The sequence below is a fragment of the Scylla paramamosain genome, chromosome 30, assembly GCF_035594125.1.
Source record: "Scylla paramamosain isolate STU-SP2022 chromosome 30, ASM3559412v1, whole genome shotgun sequence".
Lineage (NCBI taxonomy): Eukaryota > Metazoa > Arthropoda > Malacostraca > Decapoda > Portunidae > Scylla > Scylla paramamosain.
In genome coordinates this window covers 14,811,675-14,831,827 of record NC_087180.1, presented here as the reverse complement: position 1 = coordinate 14,831,827, position 20,153 = coordinate 14,811,675, and the positions used below count along the sequence as shown (strand labels likewise).

At 38.1% G+C, this 20,153-nt stretch overlaps 2 protein-coding genes across 6 annotated transcripts; one reads left to right on the top strand and one right to left on the bottom strand.

Moving 5' to 3' along the window:
* Positions 1-125: 125 nt before the first annotated feature.
* Positions 126-10,570, top strand: LOC135115898 (probable G-protein coupled receptor Mth-like 4). 3 transcript variants are annotated; one of them, XM_064033013.1, is made up of 8 exons: positions 126-941; positions 3,955-4,267; positions 4,694-4,954; positions 5,480-5,558; positions 6,036-6,229; positions 6,616-6,784; positions 7,557-7,646; positions 8,099-10,570. In XM_064033013.1, the coding sequence occupies exons 1-8, from the start codon at positions 510-512 to the stop codon at positions 8,244-8,246; spliced, it is 1,686 nt and encodes a 561-aa protein (XP_063889083.1). In that variant the 5' UTR covers positions 126-509; the 3' UTR covers positions 8,247-10,570. The 3 variants fall into 3 exon arrangements, with proteins under 3 accessions (XP_063889083.1, XP_063889086.1, XP_063889084.1); XM_064033016.1 differs by having other exon boundaries at positions 127-333; XM_064033014.1 differs by lacking the exon at positions 126-941 and adding an exon at positions 2,684-2,748.
* Positions 8,176-18,337, bottom strand: LOC135115897 (peptidyl-prolyl cis-trans isomerase G-like). 3 transcript variants are annotated; one of them, XM_064033010.1, is made up of 12 exons: positions 18,192-18,337; positions 17,046-17,183; positions 16,547-16,699; positions 15,896-15,983; positions 13,715-13,744; positions 13,037-13,185; positions 12,486-12,609; positions 11,834-12,095; positions 11,438-11,539; positions 10,631-11,067; positions 10,141-10,184; positions 8,176-9,805 (listed from the first exon to the last, which is right to left on the bottom strand). In XM_064033010.1, exons 1-12 carry the CDS (start codon positions 18,208-18,210, stop codon positions 9,102-9,104), a joined length of 2,250 nt encoding a protein of 749 aa, XP_063889080.1. In that variant the 5' UTR covers positions 18,211-18,337; the 3' UTR covers positions 8,176-9,101. The 3 variants fall into 3 exon arrangements, with proteins under 3 accessions (XP_063889080.1, XP_063889081.1, XP_063889082.1); XM_064033011.1 differs by having other exon boundaries at positions 18,090-18,215; XM_064033012.1 differs by having other exon boundaries at positions 18,173-18,206.
* Between the last annotated feature and the right edge of the window lie 1,816 nt (positions 18,338-20,153).

Sequence of the window (20,153 nt, the reverse complement as noted above, 5' to 3'; positions counted from 1 at the left end):
TCTTGTACTCTTTTATATATTTCCTTAAATAAAATGTTAATCTGTTAAAACTGCGTCGTCTGGTCTCGGGTCGCTCGTGCACAGAAGACACACCTAAAGACCAGAGAGAGAGAGAGAGAGAGAGAGAGAGAGAGAGAGAGAGGGAAAGAAAATGTATACAGTATATCATTACTCGGACATCTTAAACTGGCATATTTTCAGAACAAGAGTTGTCAGTGAGCCACCAGTAGTTTAATGTGACAGTGGTAGTATTGGAGATGATGGTGGAGGTGTCAGTTGCAGTGAAGACGTGCATTGCAAGAGGAGAGGCTAGAAATATTGAGAAGAGTGTTTGTATGTGAACATTAATGTAAACGGAGCTGTAGAAAGGGAAGGAAACAAAGGAAAGAATGATACAGAAAGACAAGAAAAATTAAATAAGTCACTAGATATATTCGCCGGAATTGTAACCAGTTCGGGAATAACCACTGCATATCTTTTCTTGAAGTGGTGGATTGGATGTGACAGTGATGGAGATATTGAAACACACAAGACTTCTGACAGTCTTTCTGGTAACGTGTTTTTGCTTGAAACAAGTGCTTGCCTCACGGAATATAACAGGACGCTGCTGCGGAGTGACTAGCAAAGCAAGTAGCAGCGATAACAGTGGAAGGGATTGTCCCGGGGCGGCCTTGGGAACATTTCAACCACCTGTCATCAACATGCAACATGATGAGGCGATGAACATTTCGTGGAAGACTCACACCCTGCAGTGCCCTCCCGCATACGATGTCGTCTACCACAATATAAGTGACGATATAAATGTGCTACTTCTTTCTCAAGACGGGATGTTTTTGGAGTTTGAATACTTAAGTGGTTTCCTCAGGTCCACGCGGGAATACTGTGTAGAGAAGCGCGACGGAAACTACCTAGCAGCGATCTGCCAGCGGAACTCTGAGAAGGTGCAGGAATCCACGCTGAATTTCTGTTTTACCTTTGTAGTGTTTCATAATTTATTTCACAATCTTAAACCTTCACTCTGAACTTTGTCAACAGCTCTGAATTTAAGTGCATTCTTTCTTGAGACATTTCTTCACTGTAATCTTAAAATGTTAAAGTGGTTACGCCTTAGGAATACGGCGCTGGATAAACGTTTCCGCCTCTTGTCGCAACTATTTTTAACAGACTTTATTGAAAATCAGCAAGGTTTTCAAAGATTTTTTTACGATTCTAGTGATGGTCTGATAATTATTCTACATTGTCAACAGAGAAAACACCAATGAAAACCCGTATGGATAATCTGTGGTCCTTGGAAAACAGTCCTAAATAGTAGCAATAGTACGTAGCAGTAGTAGAACTGTAGTAGTAGTAGTAGTAGTAGTAGTAGTAGTAGTAGTAGTAGTAGTAGTAGTAGTAGTGGTGTTGGTGCTAATAAAATTCAGTAGTAGTAGTAGTAGTAGTAGTAGTAATAGTAGGAGTAGTAGTAATAGCAGCAGCAACAACAGCAACAACAACAGCAGTAGCAGCAGCAGCAGCAACAACAACAGCATCATCATCATTAGCAGCAGCATTAGATCTAATTTTCAATCTGTAGAACACCACCTTTCCTCTATAAAACTTCAATATCTGAGGCAACTGACAGTAGCCCGTTGTCTGTTCCCTCCTACTTTGTCTATCCGCATTTTCAATCCAAAGCTGGATGTTGCGTTTATGTCCGCAACGACTTAACATGCTCTTGAATCTTCCGAGTTTTCCACCATCTGGCTACGACTGCAGAGTCACTCTCAAACTAAATCCTTCTGTTCTCTACACCTCTCACCTAATTCCTCTGACTACAAGAAATTCTTTGACTGTTTAACTTCCAAAATAGAGCACATTCTGACTCTCTTCCCTTTTGCGGAAATCTCCATTCTTGGAGACTTCATTGTTCACCACCAGCTTTGGCTTTCTTCTCCCTTCATTAACCATCCTGGTGAATTAGCCTTTAATTTTTGCTATCTTCCACGACCTAGAGCAATTGGTACAACACCCTACTCGTATTCCTGACCATCTTGGCGAGACGCCCAAAATTCTTGATCTTTTCTTAACTTCTAATCCTTTTGCTTATGCTGTTACCCTCTCTTCTCCAATGGGCTCCTCCGTTCTATTGCTGCTGTGGTAGACACTGTTCTTCTCCTAAATCTATCAACAGTGGTGTTCCTCAGGGTTCTTTCCTGTCACTCACTCTCCTAATATTCATCAATGACCTAAATCAAACTTCTTGTCCTATCCACTCCTACGCTGATAATGCCATCCTGCACTTTCCACGTCTTTTCATAGGCGTCCAACCCTACAGGAATCAAACAGTTCACGCAGGGAAGCCACAGAATCTCAATGTTTTTTTTTATTTATTTTTTTTTTATTAGACTTTTGTTGTCATTGTCCGCTGTCCCTCTTACATAAAAAAAATAGTAGTAGCAATAGTAGCAGTAATAGAAGTAGTGGTAGCAGTAGTATTACTGGTAGAGTAGTGGTAATAAAAGTAATTCAATAACAATAATAATAATAATAATAGTAGTAGTAGTAGTAGTAGTAGTAGAAATAAAAAGTATTTTTATTTATTCTTATTTATTTATTTATTTTTTTCATCGGAAGTCATTATCTTATTAAATAGGGCTGGAGCAGCTGAGAAGGAAAATCCACTCTCTCTCTCTCTCTCTCTCTCTCTTATTCTCATCATCCTACTAGCTGTTTGTGTATGGACGGTGTCTTGTTCATAGCCATCTCCTTGTACGTATTACGTAGCTGTCCGCTAAAGCCGGATTACTGTGAACACTTTATATGGTATATTTCATCCCTAATATTCTGCTAATCTTTTAACCAAGTTTTCAGCTATGTAGAGGATTGCAGCGGACAGACATATTTATCAACACAGTCTTATTTATAAACATTAGTTTTTGAGCATACGTAGTTCGTGGCCGGAGAGCTACGTACAGTTTACGTAAAAGTACAAAAAAAAAATAAATAAATAAAATAAATAAATAAATAAATAGATAAATATGTATATATATATATATATATATATATATATATATATATATATATATATATATATATATATATATATATATATATATATATATATATGTGTGTGTGTGTGTGTGTGTGTGTGTGTGTGTGTGTGTGTGTGTGTGTAACAACATGATGAAGGCTTGGCGGGAAATAAACCTGATAAGACAGGATAAAAAACATGTTTATGTACTTAATGACTTACGCCTTAACCGTGTATGTGTGTGTGTGTGTACCTAATTATATTGTACAAGGTCCGAGCTAAAGGTAATTTGTCCTGTCTCCATATCTGCAGTTATCCAGCTTCTCTTTAAATTTAAACGTGTGTGTGTGTGTGTGTGTGTGTGTGAATCAGTTTCCATATCAGAGGTATAAAGGTATAGTACCAGTACAACAGTAGATGTATTAGCTCGTGAAGGGAGCATATAAAATCAAACTGGGGCGTAATAAATAAAAAATAAATAAACAAATAAAAATAAATAAATAAATAAATAAATAAATAAATAAATAAATAAAAAAATAAATAAATAAAAAAGTATGAAGAAGTCACTTAAGGTAATATATATATATATATATATATATATATATATATATATATATATATATATATATATATATATATATATATATATATATATATATATATATATATATATATATATATATATATATATATATATATATATATACACACACTACTAACTACATGCTACTTTTACTACTACTATCACCACCACTACTACTAATGAATAAGTGAAAGATAATTTCTTTGTAGTATATTTTTTGTTTGCTTTTTCTCTTCACTAATAGATTATAACACTGATTTTTTTTTTATTTGTGCATTTATTTATTTCCTGAAACATATCAAATATCTACCCAGTATCTTTTCTCTGGTCTCTTACTCTCCTAACTATTCTTTTTTAATAGCTGAAGTGTGGCAGTGGAGTCTGTATACCAAAGTGCTGTGGTGAGGGTGAGATCCTTGAAGACATTACTTGTAAAAGAGGAACCTGGAACATGTCCATACAGTTCTATGGCATCTATGGGCAGCCTGTCACAGCCCCAAGTGACATGGTCATGTTAGGGGACATGGTGCCTGACTGTGGTGGTGTTAAGTTTCAAGGATATAAGAATGGTATGCTGTATCATCTGCTTGTGAATGGGGAGCTGCTGATACCTGAATCTGGATTAACTTTTGGAATGGACCAGTACTGTATGGAGGATAGGTATCAAAATGGAAGTGAGTCTCATTTGCATTCCTTTCTGCTTGTTTTTTATTTGGATACAGATATATGAGGTGAATCTGATTTCCATTCCTTGCTGATTCTGTCTGATATTTTATATCGAGGATATTCATGTAAGATGAGTTTGATTTGGGTTTCTTTCTCAGTGATATTTTGTATGGAGGATGTGTAGTTAGTACATGTAGAGAAGATGAGTTACCTGCATTTCTTTCATTGTCTACCTGTATCTATATATTATATAGAGGATGTGCATGTAGAAAAGTTTTTATTTGCATTTCCTTGCATTTATCTAGGACTATTTTGTAACGACTTTTTCCTTTTATTTGTAGGTAGAAAGCACCATGAAAACCCAAACTAGTCACCTCTTTGAAACATGGTCCTGATGAGAGAAACAGGCCCTTAATCAAACTTCCCTCTTTCAGAACATTTACCACTCTTCCTGATATGTCAAGGTGGGAACACGGTGATGAAAGTCAAGAACAGACTGCAGATTTTTGGCGATATGGTGACTATAATATTCCTGACAGTCACCACAGTTTTCCACATCTTGATACCAAGCCTGCGGGACACCCAAGACCTGTGTTTCATCTCTCACATAGTGGCTATGGGTGTGGCATACATCTTCCTGCTCATCTTCTCCTTGTCATTGCATGCCATTTCAAAGGGATTCTGTATTGTTGGTGGTAAAGTATTTCTTGTAATTTGTGTTGCTGTTAAAAGGAATAGAGTTTAAATCTGATAGATTTCACTGGTGAGGTTATTCTTGTTTTGTGTTGCTGTTAAGAAAGGTTCTGTGTTTTTAATGCTTTGTTCTCTAATAAGAAAAAAGTATTTTTAAGGACCAGAGATGATAAATTTGGATTGTTTTGGTTGGTTGTTCCCATTGACATAGAATACTTATTAAACTATAACTTAAATCACAAAAGCACTCTCAAAGATGGCAGTAACTTATAATAGTCTGTCAAAATGTCAATAGGATTATGAAAGCACTCTTGTAGATCACAATAACTTCTACTTTACCCTATTTAACTATCACTAGTATCATGAAAGCATTCCACTAGCTTCTCCTAGTAACAAATTATTAGAATCATTAAAACTTCCTTGGAAATCCCAGTAGCTTCTACCAGTGCCTATGAAGCTATTAGTAGATTATGGAAGCATTCTGGGAAAAAACAACTTTAAATATTTCTGTATCTTTTTTTTTTCAGGTATTATTTTTAATTACTCGTTTCTGGCAATGTTTTTCTGGCTGAACATCATGTGCTTTGATATCTGGAGGGTCATTAGGTAATTGTATAGCTTTTGAAACACTGGCTATTATTAGATATTGAAATGAAAAAAAGTATTTCCTAAAGGTAAGATACAGTATTTTGTATGTATTTTACAACTCATCCTTAAAAAATTAAGCATATGATAACAATGTGGTAGTGTTAAATTTACCTTCTGTGACATCAATTCAGGCTTAAGCTAATTCATCCCTCTTTATTATTTTCCCTTTACTATACTCACCTCACCTACCTCTAAGTTTTCCCCATTAACTTTCTCTTTGCCTTTTGAAATATACTGTTAAGTTTATCTTCTTTGATATTCATCAGATATAATACTTTCAGACTTCTATTGATCCATCCCTCTTTTTATATTTTTCTTTCATTAAATTCTTCTCAACTATCTCCAAGTTTTCATGATTTAACTTCCTCTTTGCTTTATAAAATGTAAAGAATAAATTTACCTTATGTGATACTGATTTGGTCATGTCACTTTCAGGCAGACAACAAGGGGGATTCCATTGATTGGGATCCTGAGCAATGGTACCAAGAAATTCCGACTATACTGCTTGTTTGGCTGGGGCGTTCCTCTGGTGGTGACAGCAGTGGCTAGCATAATATACTTACTGCCCGAGGAACACACCAAGAACCTCACAGTTCCAAGATTTGGGCGAGATATATGCTGGCTGACTGGTAAGGTGGAAATAATATATATGAAAGTATGTTTGTTGTTCTTATGGCTTTCAAGTTGAGGGAGTGAAATGCAGCTCCCTAATTAGAGTGGTTTAATATTTTAAAGTAGTTTTATTCGAAGTTGTTATTGTATTCTGGTGTACTGTATTAATTTTTCTTATTTGTTCTAAAACAGTTGTATTCTTGTCTGTTTTTTTTTTCATTAATTTATTGCATTTTATTTACTTAATGATAAAATATAAATAACAAATAAGAGTAGTTTATTAATTTTAAGCTTTTTTTTCTTTTTAAGACAGTACTGCATTCCTATCTACTCTCCTTATCCTTACTGGTAAAACAGACTACAGAATTATGCATATTTGTATTAAATAGCTCTTTTTATTCAGGGGAAATGGAACTCCTGGTGTACTGCTATAGTTTTGTTGGTGCACTCTTTATTTTGGATCTGATCCTCATTGGCCACACAATGGTTATGCTGTTTCAAGCTGGAAATGCATTTATGTACTTCTCAAAGCAAGTTTCTGGGAATGCCTTCAACCGAAAGTATATTGAAGCGTAAGTTGTCTAAATCATTCCTCAAGTTCAGTGAAAATTATCTATCTATCTATCTATCAGGCCAGTAATCCCACACAGGGTGGCCCAGACAAAGCACCACACTTTTTTTTTTTTTTTTACTCTCATTGGCCCCTGGTGGAAGTGGACAGAGGAGGTGGGCCACCACACCATACTCCATAATAATTAAAAGATCATGAAAATATAGGGAAATAAGGGGAGCTGCAAGAAGCTGTCAGGCCTGCATGTGACAGTCCCTGCATGAAATGTGCCTATTCATTCCCATCCTCATTCACAAATTTGTCTAAACTTCTTTTAAAGCTCCATAATGACTTACCACTAACAACTTAATTATTGTGTCTATTCCATTCATGTATCACTTTATTTGAGAACCAATTTCTTCCTACCTCTTTTTAAAATGTAACAGACCCTAAGAATTTTGATATATCTCTTATACAACTTAAAGAACTTTATCAGATTCCCTTACCTATATTCTTTTTAAGGAATGTAATCATGCTGTATTCACTTGTCACATGCAAAAATTGGTTGGTGAGAGTAATGAGAGTAATGAAAGTGTGCAGTAAATATGGTACATTGCATCAAGCTGAAGGAATAGATTATCATGTTTTTATGTACATTTTTGGGACACAGCTTTCTCTCTAGTATTGGATCCTACTGATCTATTGTTTTGCTTTGAAAACTTGTATTACAAGTTTTGGATCTCATTGTTTTGTTGTAATGAAGTATGCACTAGTGGATTCACACCTTGTTACAGTTTCTGGCAGCGCTTTAGCCTGTTTGTGTTGATGGTGCTCTGCTGGACCACAGACCTTCTCTCATGGAAGATTCCTCCAAAAGAAATATGGTGGGTGATGTATAATGTGAGATTTCCCTCCCTTCATCAGCAACAGATAAATCAGTCCTTTATCATAGATGAACATCATAAAATAAAGAGGATGCAAAAGGCCAACTGACCTACAAAAGGCAGATCCAAAGCACTTGCAACTTACAATCTGCCATTAACATCTACATATTCATCCAGCTTCCTCTTGAAACTATCTAATGCAAGGGAAATGTATTATTTTTATATTAGCATTTCTAACTGTGTAAAGACAGTCAATAAAAAGATCTCTTTAGGGCTTGGTGATTTTGGTAACATGTCAGGCTCACATGTTTACTCAGTGTTCCACCAGAGGCTCAATTCCCAGTGATAGTCTCATGGCCTGTGTACTCCACTTTCAGGTCTATTTCTCAAGTGTTTCTATGATGCTCCAAGTGGGAACCATTACAATAACACATGAAATTGATCTTTTGCAGGCTTGTAACTGACATCATCAACTCTTTACAAGGATTCCTCGTTTTCATCATCTTCATCAGCAATGCAAAGAGGCGTGGCATGGTCAGAGATTTATTCAAGAAAGCTCCATTGCCTTGCTTCAAAGCTACTCCACTCACAAGCAATTAAGTAATCATGACCAGTGTACAATCCTCTTCTGGTTCAATGTTAAAGTCAAGTACTGATGGAGCTGAAGTAATGCAGGATTCAGAATCACCCAGTAAAACTGACAGCTGTGAAGGCAAGTTAGATGCATGTACAGCTGCTCCATGAAGTGATGTCACAAAGTCTGGTGAATCTGATGTCTGAGAGATGAGTATGCACTGTACATGGGGAGGAGGAAGCTAGAGATGGATCCATCAGGCAGGAGGAAGACACACAACACTGGTACATTGTAGGAATCAATTCTTAATCAAATTCATAAGGTAGACAATGAGCAGTGAAGGAAAACCTATGACATTAATAAGAATGCTACAACTAAGAACATTTTCTAGGTCTTTGGGGGAAGTCTTAACCAACTCATCAAAATCTTACTCTAGATCATAGTTAATAACAGAATAATGGCAGATTATTGTACTGATGGTGTTGAAACTAAGATTACATTTTACCATCACAAGGGTCAGTACTTTTAACCTATTGACTGCTGTGTGACTTCTCAAAATTAGTAATAAGGTATGGTGGGAGTTTACATATAACTATGAAGGTGCCAATGACATCAGGAAAAACTGAGTAAAATGTTTTGTTACTCAGATTAATTACAGTACTAAATAAAATGTTCTGTTATAAATTAAGATATAATTTTGAAAGGCACCAGTGATGTGAAAGTGAGTGGTGAAGTATACAGTTCAAATCTTTCAACACCCATTGTTAAACTTTCACTTTTAGAAACTGTCTTGGAGTAACTCTAATGAAACAAAAAGTGTTATGCATCACAAGCAGTCAAAGGGTTACATAAGTAATAAATATAAGATACCTGTGGTCCGCTTAATTGCTTCTACTACTGCTGCTGCTGCTGCTACTGCTACTGCTGCTCTTGCTGGAGTCTGAGCGGTGTCGTCTCCTGTTCCGTGTTCTCTCCCTGCTTCTTGACCTTTCCCTGGATTTCTCTCTAAGCCTGTCCCTTGATCTGTCTCTCCGCTCTCTTGACCTGTCTCTCCTACCTCCTCTGTCTCTTGATCGGTCTCGCCTCTCCTTGGACCGGTCCCGTCTGTCCCGTGATCGGTTTCTCCTCTCCCTTGACCTGTTCATGCGTCTTTCCCTGGACCGATTGCTACGTGAGTCCTGAGAACGTGTGGGTTTGTCCCTCGACTGCCTGTGCCTTTCCCTGCTCCGGTCTTTGTGCCGATCACTGTGCTCCCTACTCTTGCGTTCTGGGGTATGGTCTTTATCAGTTGTGGTGGCATTTTCCTTATTAGTTTCTACCTCTCTTTCCTGTTCATCAGCTGGGATGTTCTCAGCTCCCTTCACCTCTTCCTGGACTTCTTGCTCTGCTGGTGTCTTGTGGCTGGTCTTGATTGCTTCACTTACTTTCCCATTCACACTTTTCTTGCCCTCGTCTTCTTCTTCATCCTCCTCCTCATTATCCATGGCTTCATAATCAAGAGCTGTTTCGTCAAGGTCGTCATGTTTTTCTTTCTTGCGAACATCCTGTTGCTTGGATTTTGTGTCCTCTTGTTCCTTCTTAAAGTCTTCCAGGAGAAAAAAAATCATGTTAGTTGCATGGTCGTACCAAAGTAGACAGAATGGTATTTACAAAACAAAATAAAAATGTCTGCACATCAATTATATCTTAGAGTTGCTATAAAGTGACAAAAGGAAGATATGGTAATTTTTCACCATGAGATTAACTTTTACACTGGATTATGTAATTAGACAAAGAGGAGTGCAAGAAGAGATATAAAGTAAATGCCAAAAGGATAAAGAAGCACAGCAAACATCAAAGAGAAAGGGGTAAAAGGAAAGTTATATTCACACATACATCAGAATTCAGAGTATTATTGAATTATTTAATGGACAAACTCACCATTCTTCTCCGAGTTGTGGTTTTGTTTATGCATTTTCCTTCCCCTGCAAAAGGAAAACAAAACATATTATAGATAGACTGGTTTGTAAGTAAAAAAAAAAAATAAATAAAATAATAAATAAATAAATAAATAAATAAATAAATAAATAAATAAATAAATAAATAAATAAAAATAAATAAATAATAATAATAATAATAAATAAATAAATAAATAAATAAATAAACAAATAAATAAATAAATAATAACAATAATAATAATGAAATAAAATAAATAAATAAAATAACAGCAGCACAAAACCCTTCACTCTCACCTGGAGTGGCTGGAAGTCTAACTTATACAATTAAATGAAAAGTATAATGCACTTTCTTTATTGTATTGATCTAAGACATCCATACAATTGTGTAAAAAAAAAAATAAATAAATAACAAATAAATAAATAAAAAGTAAAATAAAATAAATAAATAAATAAATGAATAAAGGAATACCTACGTGTCATTTGCACCCGACTCAGGCCTTTCCCTCTGATTCTGTAGCTTCTTCCTCAGATCCTGGTGTGCAAAAGCTCCCTCTTCCCTATCAGCCTTCCAGTCCACATTTCTCCCTTCCCTGGACTCCTCTTCAGCCCTCGTCCTTTCCTGAGCCTCCCGCCAATCGTGCTCCCCTCCACGCGGTCTCTCCCGTCCATTCCGCCAGCCCTGTGGAGCCCTTCCGTCTCTGAAATCTCTCCTCATTCTGGAGTCTCGCCAGTCACCCCTCATGCCCTGCTCCCTCTCACTGTGGCTGCTGTACTTGGAGTTTTCACTGGGCTTCCCTCCGTTCTCCTCATTCTCCCGGTGACGCTGCTCTCGTCTCTTCCGCCGCTCTTCCATCTCCTGCTGTCTCGTCTGCCGCTCCTGCTCGCGTCTCAGCTTTTCCTCATTCATTTTCTTCCAGGAAAAAGTGTAGGATTTATGCATTTATATCATACTGCTTTACTAACTATGTGAAAAACTTACATTGTTCAGTAGTGGACTGAGAAAGTTTTAGGGAACGCACCCAAACACACACACACATGCATGCACACACAAATATGTTCACACACACATCTACAACCGCTCACATACACCATGATGCAGCGCAAATAACTACCATTGTATTCTCACAAATAAATAAGAATACATAACCAGAGCTTTACTAAACAAGTGTATCAAGAGTCCATGTTGTTATAAGTTAAAATGAGAGTACGTGAGTACAATAAACAGATGGCAGATGTGACCAGTGGATACAATAGTTTGATCTCACATGTTTGGTCTTTACCTGAAGTTGGTCATATGAGATGGTGCGTCTCTGGGCCTGCCTCCAGTGTGGTGGGGTGCGGCTGCGTGACCGGCTGCGGGACCGGGATGGAGTGCGGTACCGCTAAACATAATCAAATCCTTATCACTATTTTGTTTAATCTTACATTTTATGAAGAATACTTAAATATGGTCTACTGTGATGCTCTGAGATTTCTATCAATGTAAATTATGACTAATAGTAAAATGATCTAACTCCCAAGTTAAAGATCAGTAAATCAAATGTTTAAACTAGTATCAATTCTCTGCAAGTGGATGGGATTAATACTGGAATTTTGAGTGAGGCCAAGAAAGTGACAGTAAACACAGACATTCAGGATATTTAAGAATGGGAAAGAATGGTGGAGCCATGCCTTACCAGGGAACCTCTGCCCTTGACCTTGCGTCCGCTTTTGGTGTAAGCTCGCACTGTAGAGCGCGGCCGATCCCTGCCTCTGTCAGCTCGGCCCTCCTCATCATTGTTCTCTGGTCCAGCACGGTACAGGAACCGGTTTTTTGGTACGTCTGGTATCTCATCTGGGTTAATGATTGATACAGAAACCAGCGGGTGGCTTCTCATCTTGGCCGTGTCCCCACCTGCCTCCGAGCCATCGTCTTTCACCTCCCCTTCCTCACCAGAGCTGACGAGTCCATCGACAAAGCAAATATACACTAGAAAGTACTGCATGTTATTATTATCATCGCTGGTGTCTCAGTATTCTGTAACACAGAGGATCCCAGTCTATGCCATGCATCTTTGTGGGAAGACTGGATTGATGAGCGTAATTCCTCTCACCCTTATGTTTCAAACACTCTGATGTGTCATCCCATTTTATTGAAGGTCACTCTTTTGAACCCATAACCATTCTATCCCTGTGATCACACCACCTAAGGATGACTGACTCAACCCCTTGATCACCTCTACTTGACAGATCCACTGCACAAATCTTTACTACTTCCATCAGCCTTTCCCATCCCTTCCCTGATTCCTAGAAGGAATCATAGTTTGCTCATACATACAGTTAACTAACCTCTCATTTTTCTTGTGTTTCTGCTTCTTTTCTTTCTTCTTCTTCTTCCTTTTCTTTTTCTTATCCACATCAGAATCTGACTCTGATGATGATGCAGCTTCCTTCTTCTTTTTGCGCTTCTTCTCTGAAAAAAGAACCACATTTTACGAAAATGTTTAGGTACGAGTAAGCACACAGAAATATTGACTCTTTAGTCCTTGGTTTGAATCGCATGTTAAGTTAGCCACTTCAGCCATCACCGAGTAGTTGAAGATCATGTACATGATGCCATCAAGTCCATCTTCCACTGCAAATGCATCATGGAGGTCAGTGGCATTGGTGAGGTGGACATAACATAGCTGGACAGTTTTGCTGTATATCACTGCACTCTTTCCTGCCTTTAGGGATGAAAGAGTGACAATGCTGGTGAACTCCTGCATTATTAATACAAACTGAATAAAGATGAGACTAAGATTAAAGTTTTGCAGTAAATGCCAACACTCTTGTAATAGCAAGGTGGACAGAGCAAGCAATTGGGAAGTTGAGATGTACACCATGGCTCTCTTTGTTACCTTTGGTCTTGGTTCTCTGCAGCACCAACTCTCCACAGTCGGAAATCACTGCCGGTTGCAGGGGGCGGCTGCGGTTATCGACGGGCAGGTTCTCAATGGCCACCACTACCTCCTGGCCGCTGACCACACGCCCAAACACCACGTGCTTCCTGTTGAATCAGACCCAATCATAAGACTCATCTCACTTCCACCTTTGTGTTGTTCTTAACCATCCTTCTCTTGCTATGCATGTTTGAGAAATATGAAGTCTTTGAACCAAACAAATTATTACTGAAGTTTGCCTTATGTTTAAGATAGAGACTTTTCTGTCTTAGCAATCTCCAAAAGGGAAGTCTTTAGAGAATTGAGGCTTTAAAAATGTAATGATGGACTGTATCAATGCATCTTCTAAGAGGACTTGAACATAATGAATGATTTAGAGGAACACTAGTTTATTATCTGGGTGGAAGCTAGTTTGTTATATCTGTAAGTTATTTAGTGAGTTCTAGAAGTTATATAAAGAAAGTCATTCAGTAATAAACATTCAAACAGCAGTCACTATTTTTACAGTTTTCTGCTTCATTAAGTGAAGATCAGTTACCCATATGCAACAGCTGCTCAGATGGCTATAAGAATCTGATATTCATGAAATCCACTACATGAGGGTTTACTGCACACCATAAACAGAAGGCTGCTTACCCATCAAGGTGCGTCGCTGGCTGGGTTGTTCTACAGGAAGGACAAAACGATCATTACGGTAGAATAACGAAGCATGAATGTCTGACACAGTGATAAAGGAGGCACGGGGTGGATGTCAGCCAGCACCCGGCAGCCGTGGTCTTGCTAGCTGAATGTGGGGAGAACACTGAGTTACTGCCTGCTAGTGTTGGGACAGGGAGACCAACCAAACAGATGAGCCAATATGCTCCTAACTAACAGGTCTTTTTCTTTTACCAGTGGGACAGCTTAACAAACCAAACAGATGAACCAATATGTTCTTGACAAACAGATCTTTTTCTTTATCAATGGGACAGTTTAACAAATCAAACAGATGAACTAATATGATACCGATTAATAATTTCTTGTTTCATCAGTGGGACAACTTAATAAACCAAACAGATGAAACAATGTGCTCCTGACTAAGAGATCTTTTCCTTACCAGTGGGACAGTTTAGTGAACTAAAGATCAGCCAAAATTATCCTAATGTTTTGCTAACCATAGAGTATCTAAAGTTTTCTTACTTGAATGACTGGGAAAAACAATAAATAATCTTATTAATTAATCAGTTGATAGAAAATGTTTATATCATTAGGGAAAATTGCACAAATAGTTTACCATTCCTCATTTTCTGTCCACCAATCTTAGTTTCTTTGCATGATGGTTAAAAAATGAAATAAAAAATAAAAATGTGGGAATCAGTGTAAACATTTTACTATGTATTGCATGGAAGAAATGAAGTCCAACAAGAAAGAAACAACCAACAACAACCCAGACATTTGAGTGAAGCTAAAACATGGCAAGGAAGCTTCACTCCAAATGCTAGAGCAAAATCTCCATGGTGGATAATTAAAGAGTTACTTCTGAAATTGAAACGACTGTGATTATAAAAGGAAATATTTCACAGGACTACCTGAGCCACAGCTGAGTTATGATGACAGTGTTAAGCAATGATGGAGAAAGTATGTACAAAGTATATGTACATGAGGAGCAGCCACCCTCTCTTGTGGTGAGGAAGGAGGACAGGAAGAAATGTGAAGAATTACATTGAAGAATTATGTAGCAAAGGAAGAATTAGAAGAAAAGAACAATAAGAACAATAAGAACAAAGACGAAGTGCAATAGAGAAAACTAATAAATAATTAATAATAACAATCTATCTATAAACCAGGCTGGCAATCCCTCACAGGGTGGCCCACACACATTAACACATATAAAATTCAAAACAGCACAAACACATGACAAAAACATAATCAGGTTATGAAAATACACAAGGCCATTGCCTCCATCACTTTCTGTTCTGTAAAATGTTATGAAAGGCACCCACCAACACTCCTCAGATTCACAGTATATTTGCTGGCAGTCTGAAAATGATAACAGTAGCAGAGTCAAGGCCAGATGAACTGTAAGATCACACTCATTACCGCTGTGTTGAGAGTTTACCTTCAATCTTTAGTCCTCTGATCCTTACAAGACATAAGAACACAAGAGAAGTTCCAAGAACCTATCAGGCCTATGACAGCCCTTGTATCAATCATGTCTGCCAACAGTATTTCCATCTCATCCATAAATTTGTCTAATCTTTTCTTTAGGCTTCCTATTCATTTGGCACTGATAACTTGATTACTGTGTCTATTCCATTCATCTGCCACTCTATTTGAGAACCAGTTGCTTCCTGTCTCTTTTTTAAATGTCTGTCAAGCTTGAACCTATTATTTCTTTCCCTATCCAGACAGATGACCCTGGTGATTTTGTTTATCACCCTTGTCACTAAAAACCTCTATCAGATTCTCACTTAATTTATGCCATTCTAAAGACTGTAAGTTTAAAAGCTTCAATATTTTCTTTTGTAAATACTTCTCATACCTCATAACTTTTTAGCCATTCTCCTCTGTACTGATTCTAATGTACATAGCATGGGAACCAGTACTGGACAGTATAACCAAGATGAGATCTAACCAATGCAATATAATTTTATTATAACTTCAATTCTGGTATTACTACAGCAATTAATGGAAGTGCAGCAGATCAAAACACTTCAGACTGAGAGGAATTTGAGTGTGGCATGTCACAATGTTAAACCAGGGGTGAGAATATAACACTTTACAATATCTGGTGGTGTGAGAGTAATGTTAAGTAGGGCAGCAGCCAAGCATACTCACATGAAGAACTGAGAGCCATTGGTGTTCTTTCCCTTGTTGGCCATGGACAGCAAGAAAGGTTCCTCATGGTGAAGGTCAAAGCTTTCATCTGAGTGGTGAAGAAAGAATATTCTATTAATTTCAAATTGCAGGTGAGAGAGAGAGAGAGAGAGAGAGAGAGAGAGAGAGAGAGAGAGAGAGAGAGAGAGAGAGAGAGAGAGAGAGAGAGAGAGAGAGAGAGAGAGAGAGAGAGAGAGAGCAATTTAATACACAGATAAAGAAAATATTGTTAATCTGAAAGCATACAAAAAGGAGAGAAATCCCTTAATTCACTGTAGGAAGAAAACACTTGACTGAAATCCATAGAAAATTAAAACACCATTTCAATGCAAACACAAAGAAAGCATTTTATTTTCATGCAAAGAGAAAAAGATTATTAATGTTAATGCATATAGAAAGCAGTGTTAAATCAATGTGTGTGTGTGTGTGTGTGTATACCAATCAATCTTAGTTAAAGAAACAAAACAAGAGCATGCAGTTACAAAGCAGACAAGCAGTATTAGTGAAAGGCATGTTAGAACACAACAAAGTGGATGAGTAAAAGACAAAAGACTCACTTTAAGCAGAGATAATGAGATACAGGGTTTAACTCTATCCAGCTCACAGACTCACCTTCAAACTGGCCCCCATAGATGGACTCCCCGCCTGTGCCATTGCCTGCTGAGAAATCTCCAGCCTGAATCATGAAGTCCTTGATCACTCTATGAAACTTGACCCCTCGGTAGTGCAGAGGCTTCTCAGTAGTGGCTCCATTTCCCATCTCCCCTTGAAAGGTATAAAGGCAAAAAATTAAGATAAAAAAAAGAAAAAAAAAAAGTGTCAGATGGATGAATGGAACAGAATCAGTATTCAGGTTGTTAGTGCCAAGTCAATAGGGAGCTTTACAAGCTTAGGCAAATTCATGGTGGAAATAAGTGTGTTTTATATGGGGACTGCCATGTGTAGGCCTGGTGGCTTCTTGTAGCTTTCCTTGTTTTCTTATGCTCTTAACAGGGCAGGAATAGGGATAGAAGGTGAATAGGGTACATAACTTTTATACAGAGACTGCCATGCCTACACTAACTAGCTTACTGTAGCTTCCCTAATGTTCTTCAATGAATCTGGTACTCACCCGTGCACAAAGCCCTGAAGTTCTCACACGTCTTGGGGCAAACATCGCTGAATAACTCAAAGATGACACGACCAGACGGGATGCCATCAATCTCAATGTCAAAGAAACAGCGGACGCGGTGCCCCATCTTGACCTCACCTGGTGGAAGAAAACTGATACATCAAAACAACACATACGAATCAAAGAAAAATGATAGATGAAAAAACTCAATAAATGCGAGTAAAAGAAAAATAACTGATGAAAAAAAGATACCTCAAAACAATAAATACAAATGAAAAAAATAAAATAAAAATACAGAAGCACTGCTCCCATTCTTTTCACATAGAATCTTCCACTAACCTCAACAAACTTGGGGACCTGACAGGAAAGCTGGATTTTTGGACAGGGAAGCCAAATTACTGAAAAAATGGCCATTCCCTGGATTCCCCCAAAAATCTAAGGAAATTTTCCTAAGATAAGGATTTTGACTACCAATAGAAGGTAAAATTCCATCACCCCGTATACGTCATAGCCAGGATTAACTTAACCTAACCTGACCAAAAAAGCCAACCACCCACTGAAAGCGCCATGGATGTCCTATTCACATCCAACAAATTAAACAGATCAGTCGAGGGCAGCTATTCTACACATTAACCAGAAAAAGAAAAAAAAAAATCGCTTGATGAGGTGAGAGGACGGGAAAAATAAAAAGATCTGTGACTGAAACAACCAGCAGATTCAAACAAAACGCACAGAAATCTACCTGAAAGAATATAACTTCGTCCGCCATTGCGAGACGTGTTTTTCTTAACATTTAGTTGTATCTTAGCTTACTTGCTTTACTTATTTTACATGCAAATAAATCCTAGAAATTAACCTAACCCATGTAACCACCAATTACCAGACAAGTCAAAACAAGGTATCAGGACCGTAAACAAACACAAGCACACGGGGATTTACAAATAAACACCAGCCTGAACTAAAAATATTGAAATTCCTGGATCAGTATTCTCACCCTCACTTAATTAATATCTGCAGGCTAATTACTACCCGTTACACACCTACCTTTACATGTAGCGGCCAGATATATCCCCTCTGATTTAACTCTAGAGAGCACTTACTGGTAATAATGCACAAAATGAATATACCAAATAAATTCCGGCTCACCCTCACGCGTTGGTGCCATTAGAGGTCGCGGGACTAATTGTTTTTACTTATCAATTTATCTATTTATTTTTCTTTACTTCTCAGTGTCGTATTAAATTTGTTTGATAAAAATGCGTTTAAAATTTACTTTGACTGGGCTTTACTAACTGAAATAGAGATCGCGACACACACACACACACACATTTTCCTTCAATTCTTTCGCCTCCTTCACTATTATCCACTTTTGTCACTTGACATGACGAAAATTGGCGGGGTATCTGAAACGAGCTTTATCAAAGCATGATCCTAATTCCCAAAAAAGACGGCCTAAAACCCACAGTAACTCGCATCGCAGCAGATTCGTCCCTGCGTCACAAAGCACGGCACAACGCGGGAAAATCGTTGCAAAACTTATTACCCTTTCGCTTTCCTGGGTCTAATCCTATCGTTCAAATTTGAGAGAGAGAGAGAGAGAGAGAGAGAGAGAGAGAGAGAGAGAGAGAGAGAGAGAGAGAGAGAGAGAGAGAGAGAGAGAGAGTTTGTAAATTTAAAGTTTTAGCCCATTATCAGCACAATTTTTTTGAATTTTATGTATGGAGACATAGAGGAATTTATCTGAATGTGAGATAAATCTTAAGTTATGAGGCATTCACTCAAGAATTGGACCTCTGAATATAGGGAGGACTGCCGTTGTTGTGCCAAATTACTCCCTGGAGAAATATGGACTGGAGAGATTAGGCACGACACTGCCAGATCACTCCCACAGTTCCGGTAGCAAAGTTGCTCTCGAGAACAATTTAGACAGAAATCAACTACGGTATGAAACTTTATTGAGTATATAGTTTTAGGGACAAATTACTGTTGTTTCGTTGTTTGTGGATCATGTTACAGTAGAAATGGAGCAAATAAACAAGGGTGTACTTCCTGTGCAAGTATTTATTTATTTTTTTTTAATGTAGGAAAGGACACTGGTCAAGGGCAACAAAAATCTAATAAAAAAAAAAAAGGCCACTGAAATGCCAGTCCCATAAAAGGGTCAAAGCAGTGGTCAAAATTTGATGAATAAGTGTCTTGAAACCTCCCTCTTGAAGGAATTCAAGTCATAGGAAGGTGGAAATACAGAAGCAGACAGGGAGTTCCAGAGTTTACCAGGGAAAAGGATGAATGATTGAGAATACTGGTTAACTCTTGCGTTAGAGAGGTGGACAGAATAGGGGTGAGAGAAAGAAGAAAGTCTTGTACAGCGAGGCCGCAGAAGGAGGGGAGGCATGCAGTCAGCAAGATCAGAAGAGCAGTTAGCATGAAAATAGCGGTAGAAGACAGCTAGATATGCAACGTTGCAGCGGTGAGAGAGAGGCTGAAGACAGTCAGTTAGAGGAGAGGAGTTGATGAGACGAAAAGCTTTTGATTCCATCCTGTCTAGAAGAGCAGTATGAGTGGAACCCCCCCAGACATGTGAAACATACTCCATACATGGACGGATAAGGCCCTTGAACAGAGTTAGCAGCTGGGGGGGGAGGGGAGAAAAACTGGCGGAGACTTCTCAGAACACCTAATTCATAGAAGCTGTTTTAGCTAGAGATGAGATGTGAAGTTTTCAGTTCAGATTATAAGTAAAGGACAGACCGAGGATGTTCAGTATAGAAGAGGGGGGCAGTTGAGTGTCATTGAAGAAGAGGGGATAGTTGTCTGGAAGGTTGTGTCGAATTGATAGATGGAGGAATTGAGTTTTTGAGGCGTTGAACAGTACCAAGTTTGCTCTGCCCCAATCAGAAATTTTTGAAAGATCAAAAATCAAGCGTTCTGTGGCTTCCCTGCGTGAAATGTTTACCTCCTGAAGGGTTGGACGTCTATGAAAAGACGTGGAAAAGTGCAGGGTGGTATCATCAGCGTAGGAGTGGATAGGACAAGAAGTTTGGTTTAGAAGATCATTAATGAATAATAAGAAGAGAGTGGGTGACAGGACAGAACCCTGAGGAACAC

Excerpts from the sequence above, each read along its gene's own strand:
- LOC135115898 (XM_064033013.1), top strand. The coding sequence starts at position 510 with ATGGAGATATTGAAACACACAAGACTTCTGACAGTCTTTCTGGTAACG. Across the intron at positions 4,955-5,479 it reads GGGATTCTGTATTGTTGGTG|GTATTATTTTTAATTACTCG; the intron begins GTAAAGTATTTC and ends TTTTTTTTTCAG. Across the intron at positions 5,559-6,035 it reads GATATCTGGAGGGTCATTAG|GCAGACAACAAGGGGGATTC; the intron begins GTAATTGTATAG and ends TGTCACTTTCAG.
- LOC135115897 (XM_064033010.1), bottom strand. Across the intron at positions 13,745-15,895 it reads AATGGCTCTCAGTTCTTCAT|AACAACCCAGCCAGCGACGC; the intron begins GTGAGTATGCTT and ends TCCTTCCTGTAG. Across the intron at positions 12,610-13,036 it reads GCAGAGAACCAAGACCAAAG|AGAAGAAGCGCAAAAAGAAG; the intron begins GTAACAAAGAGA and ends TTCTTTTTTCAG.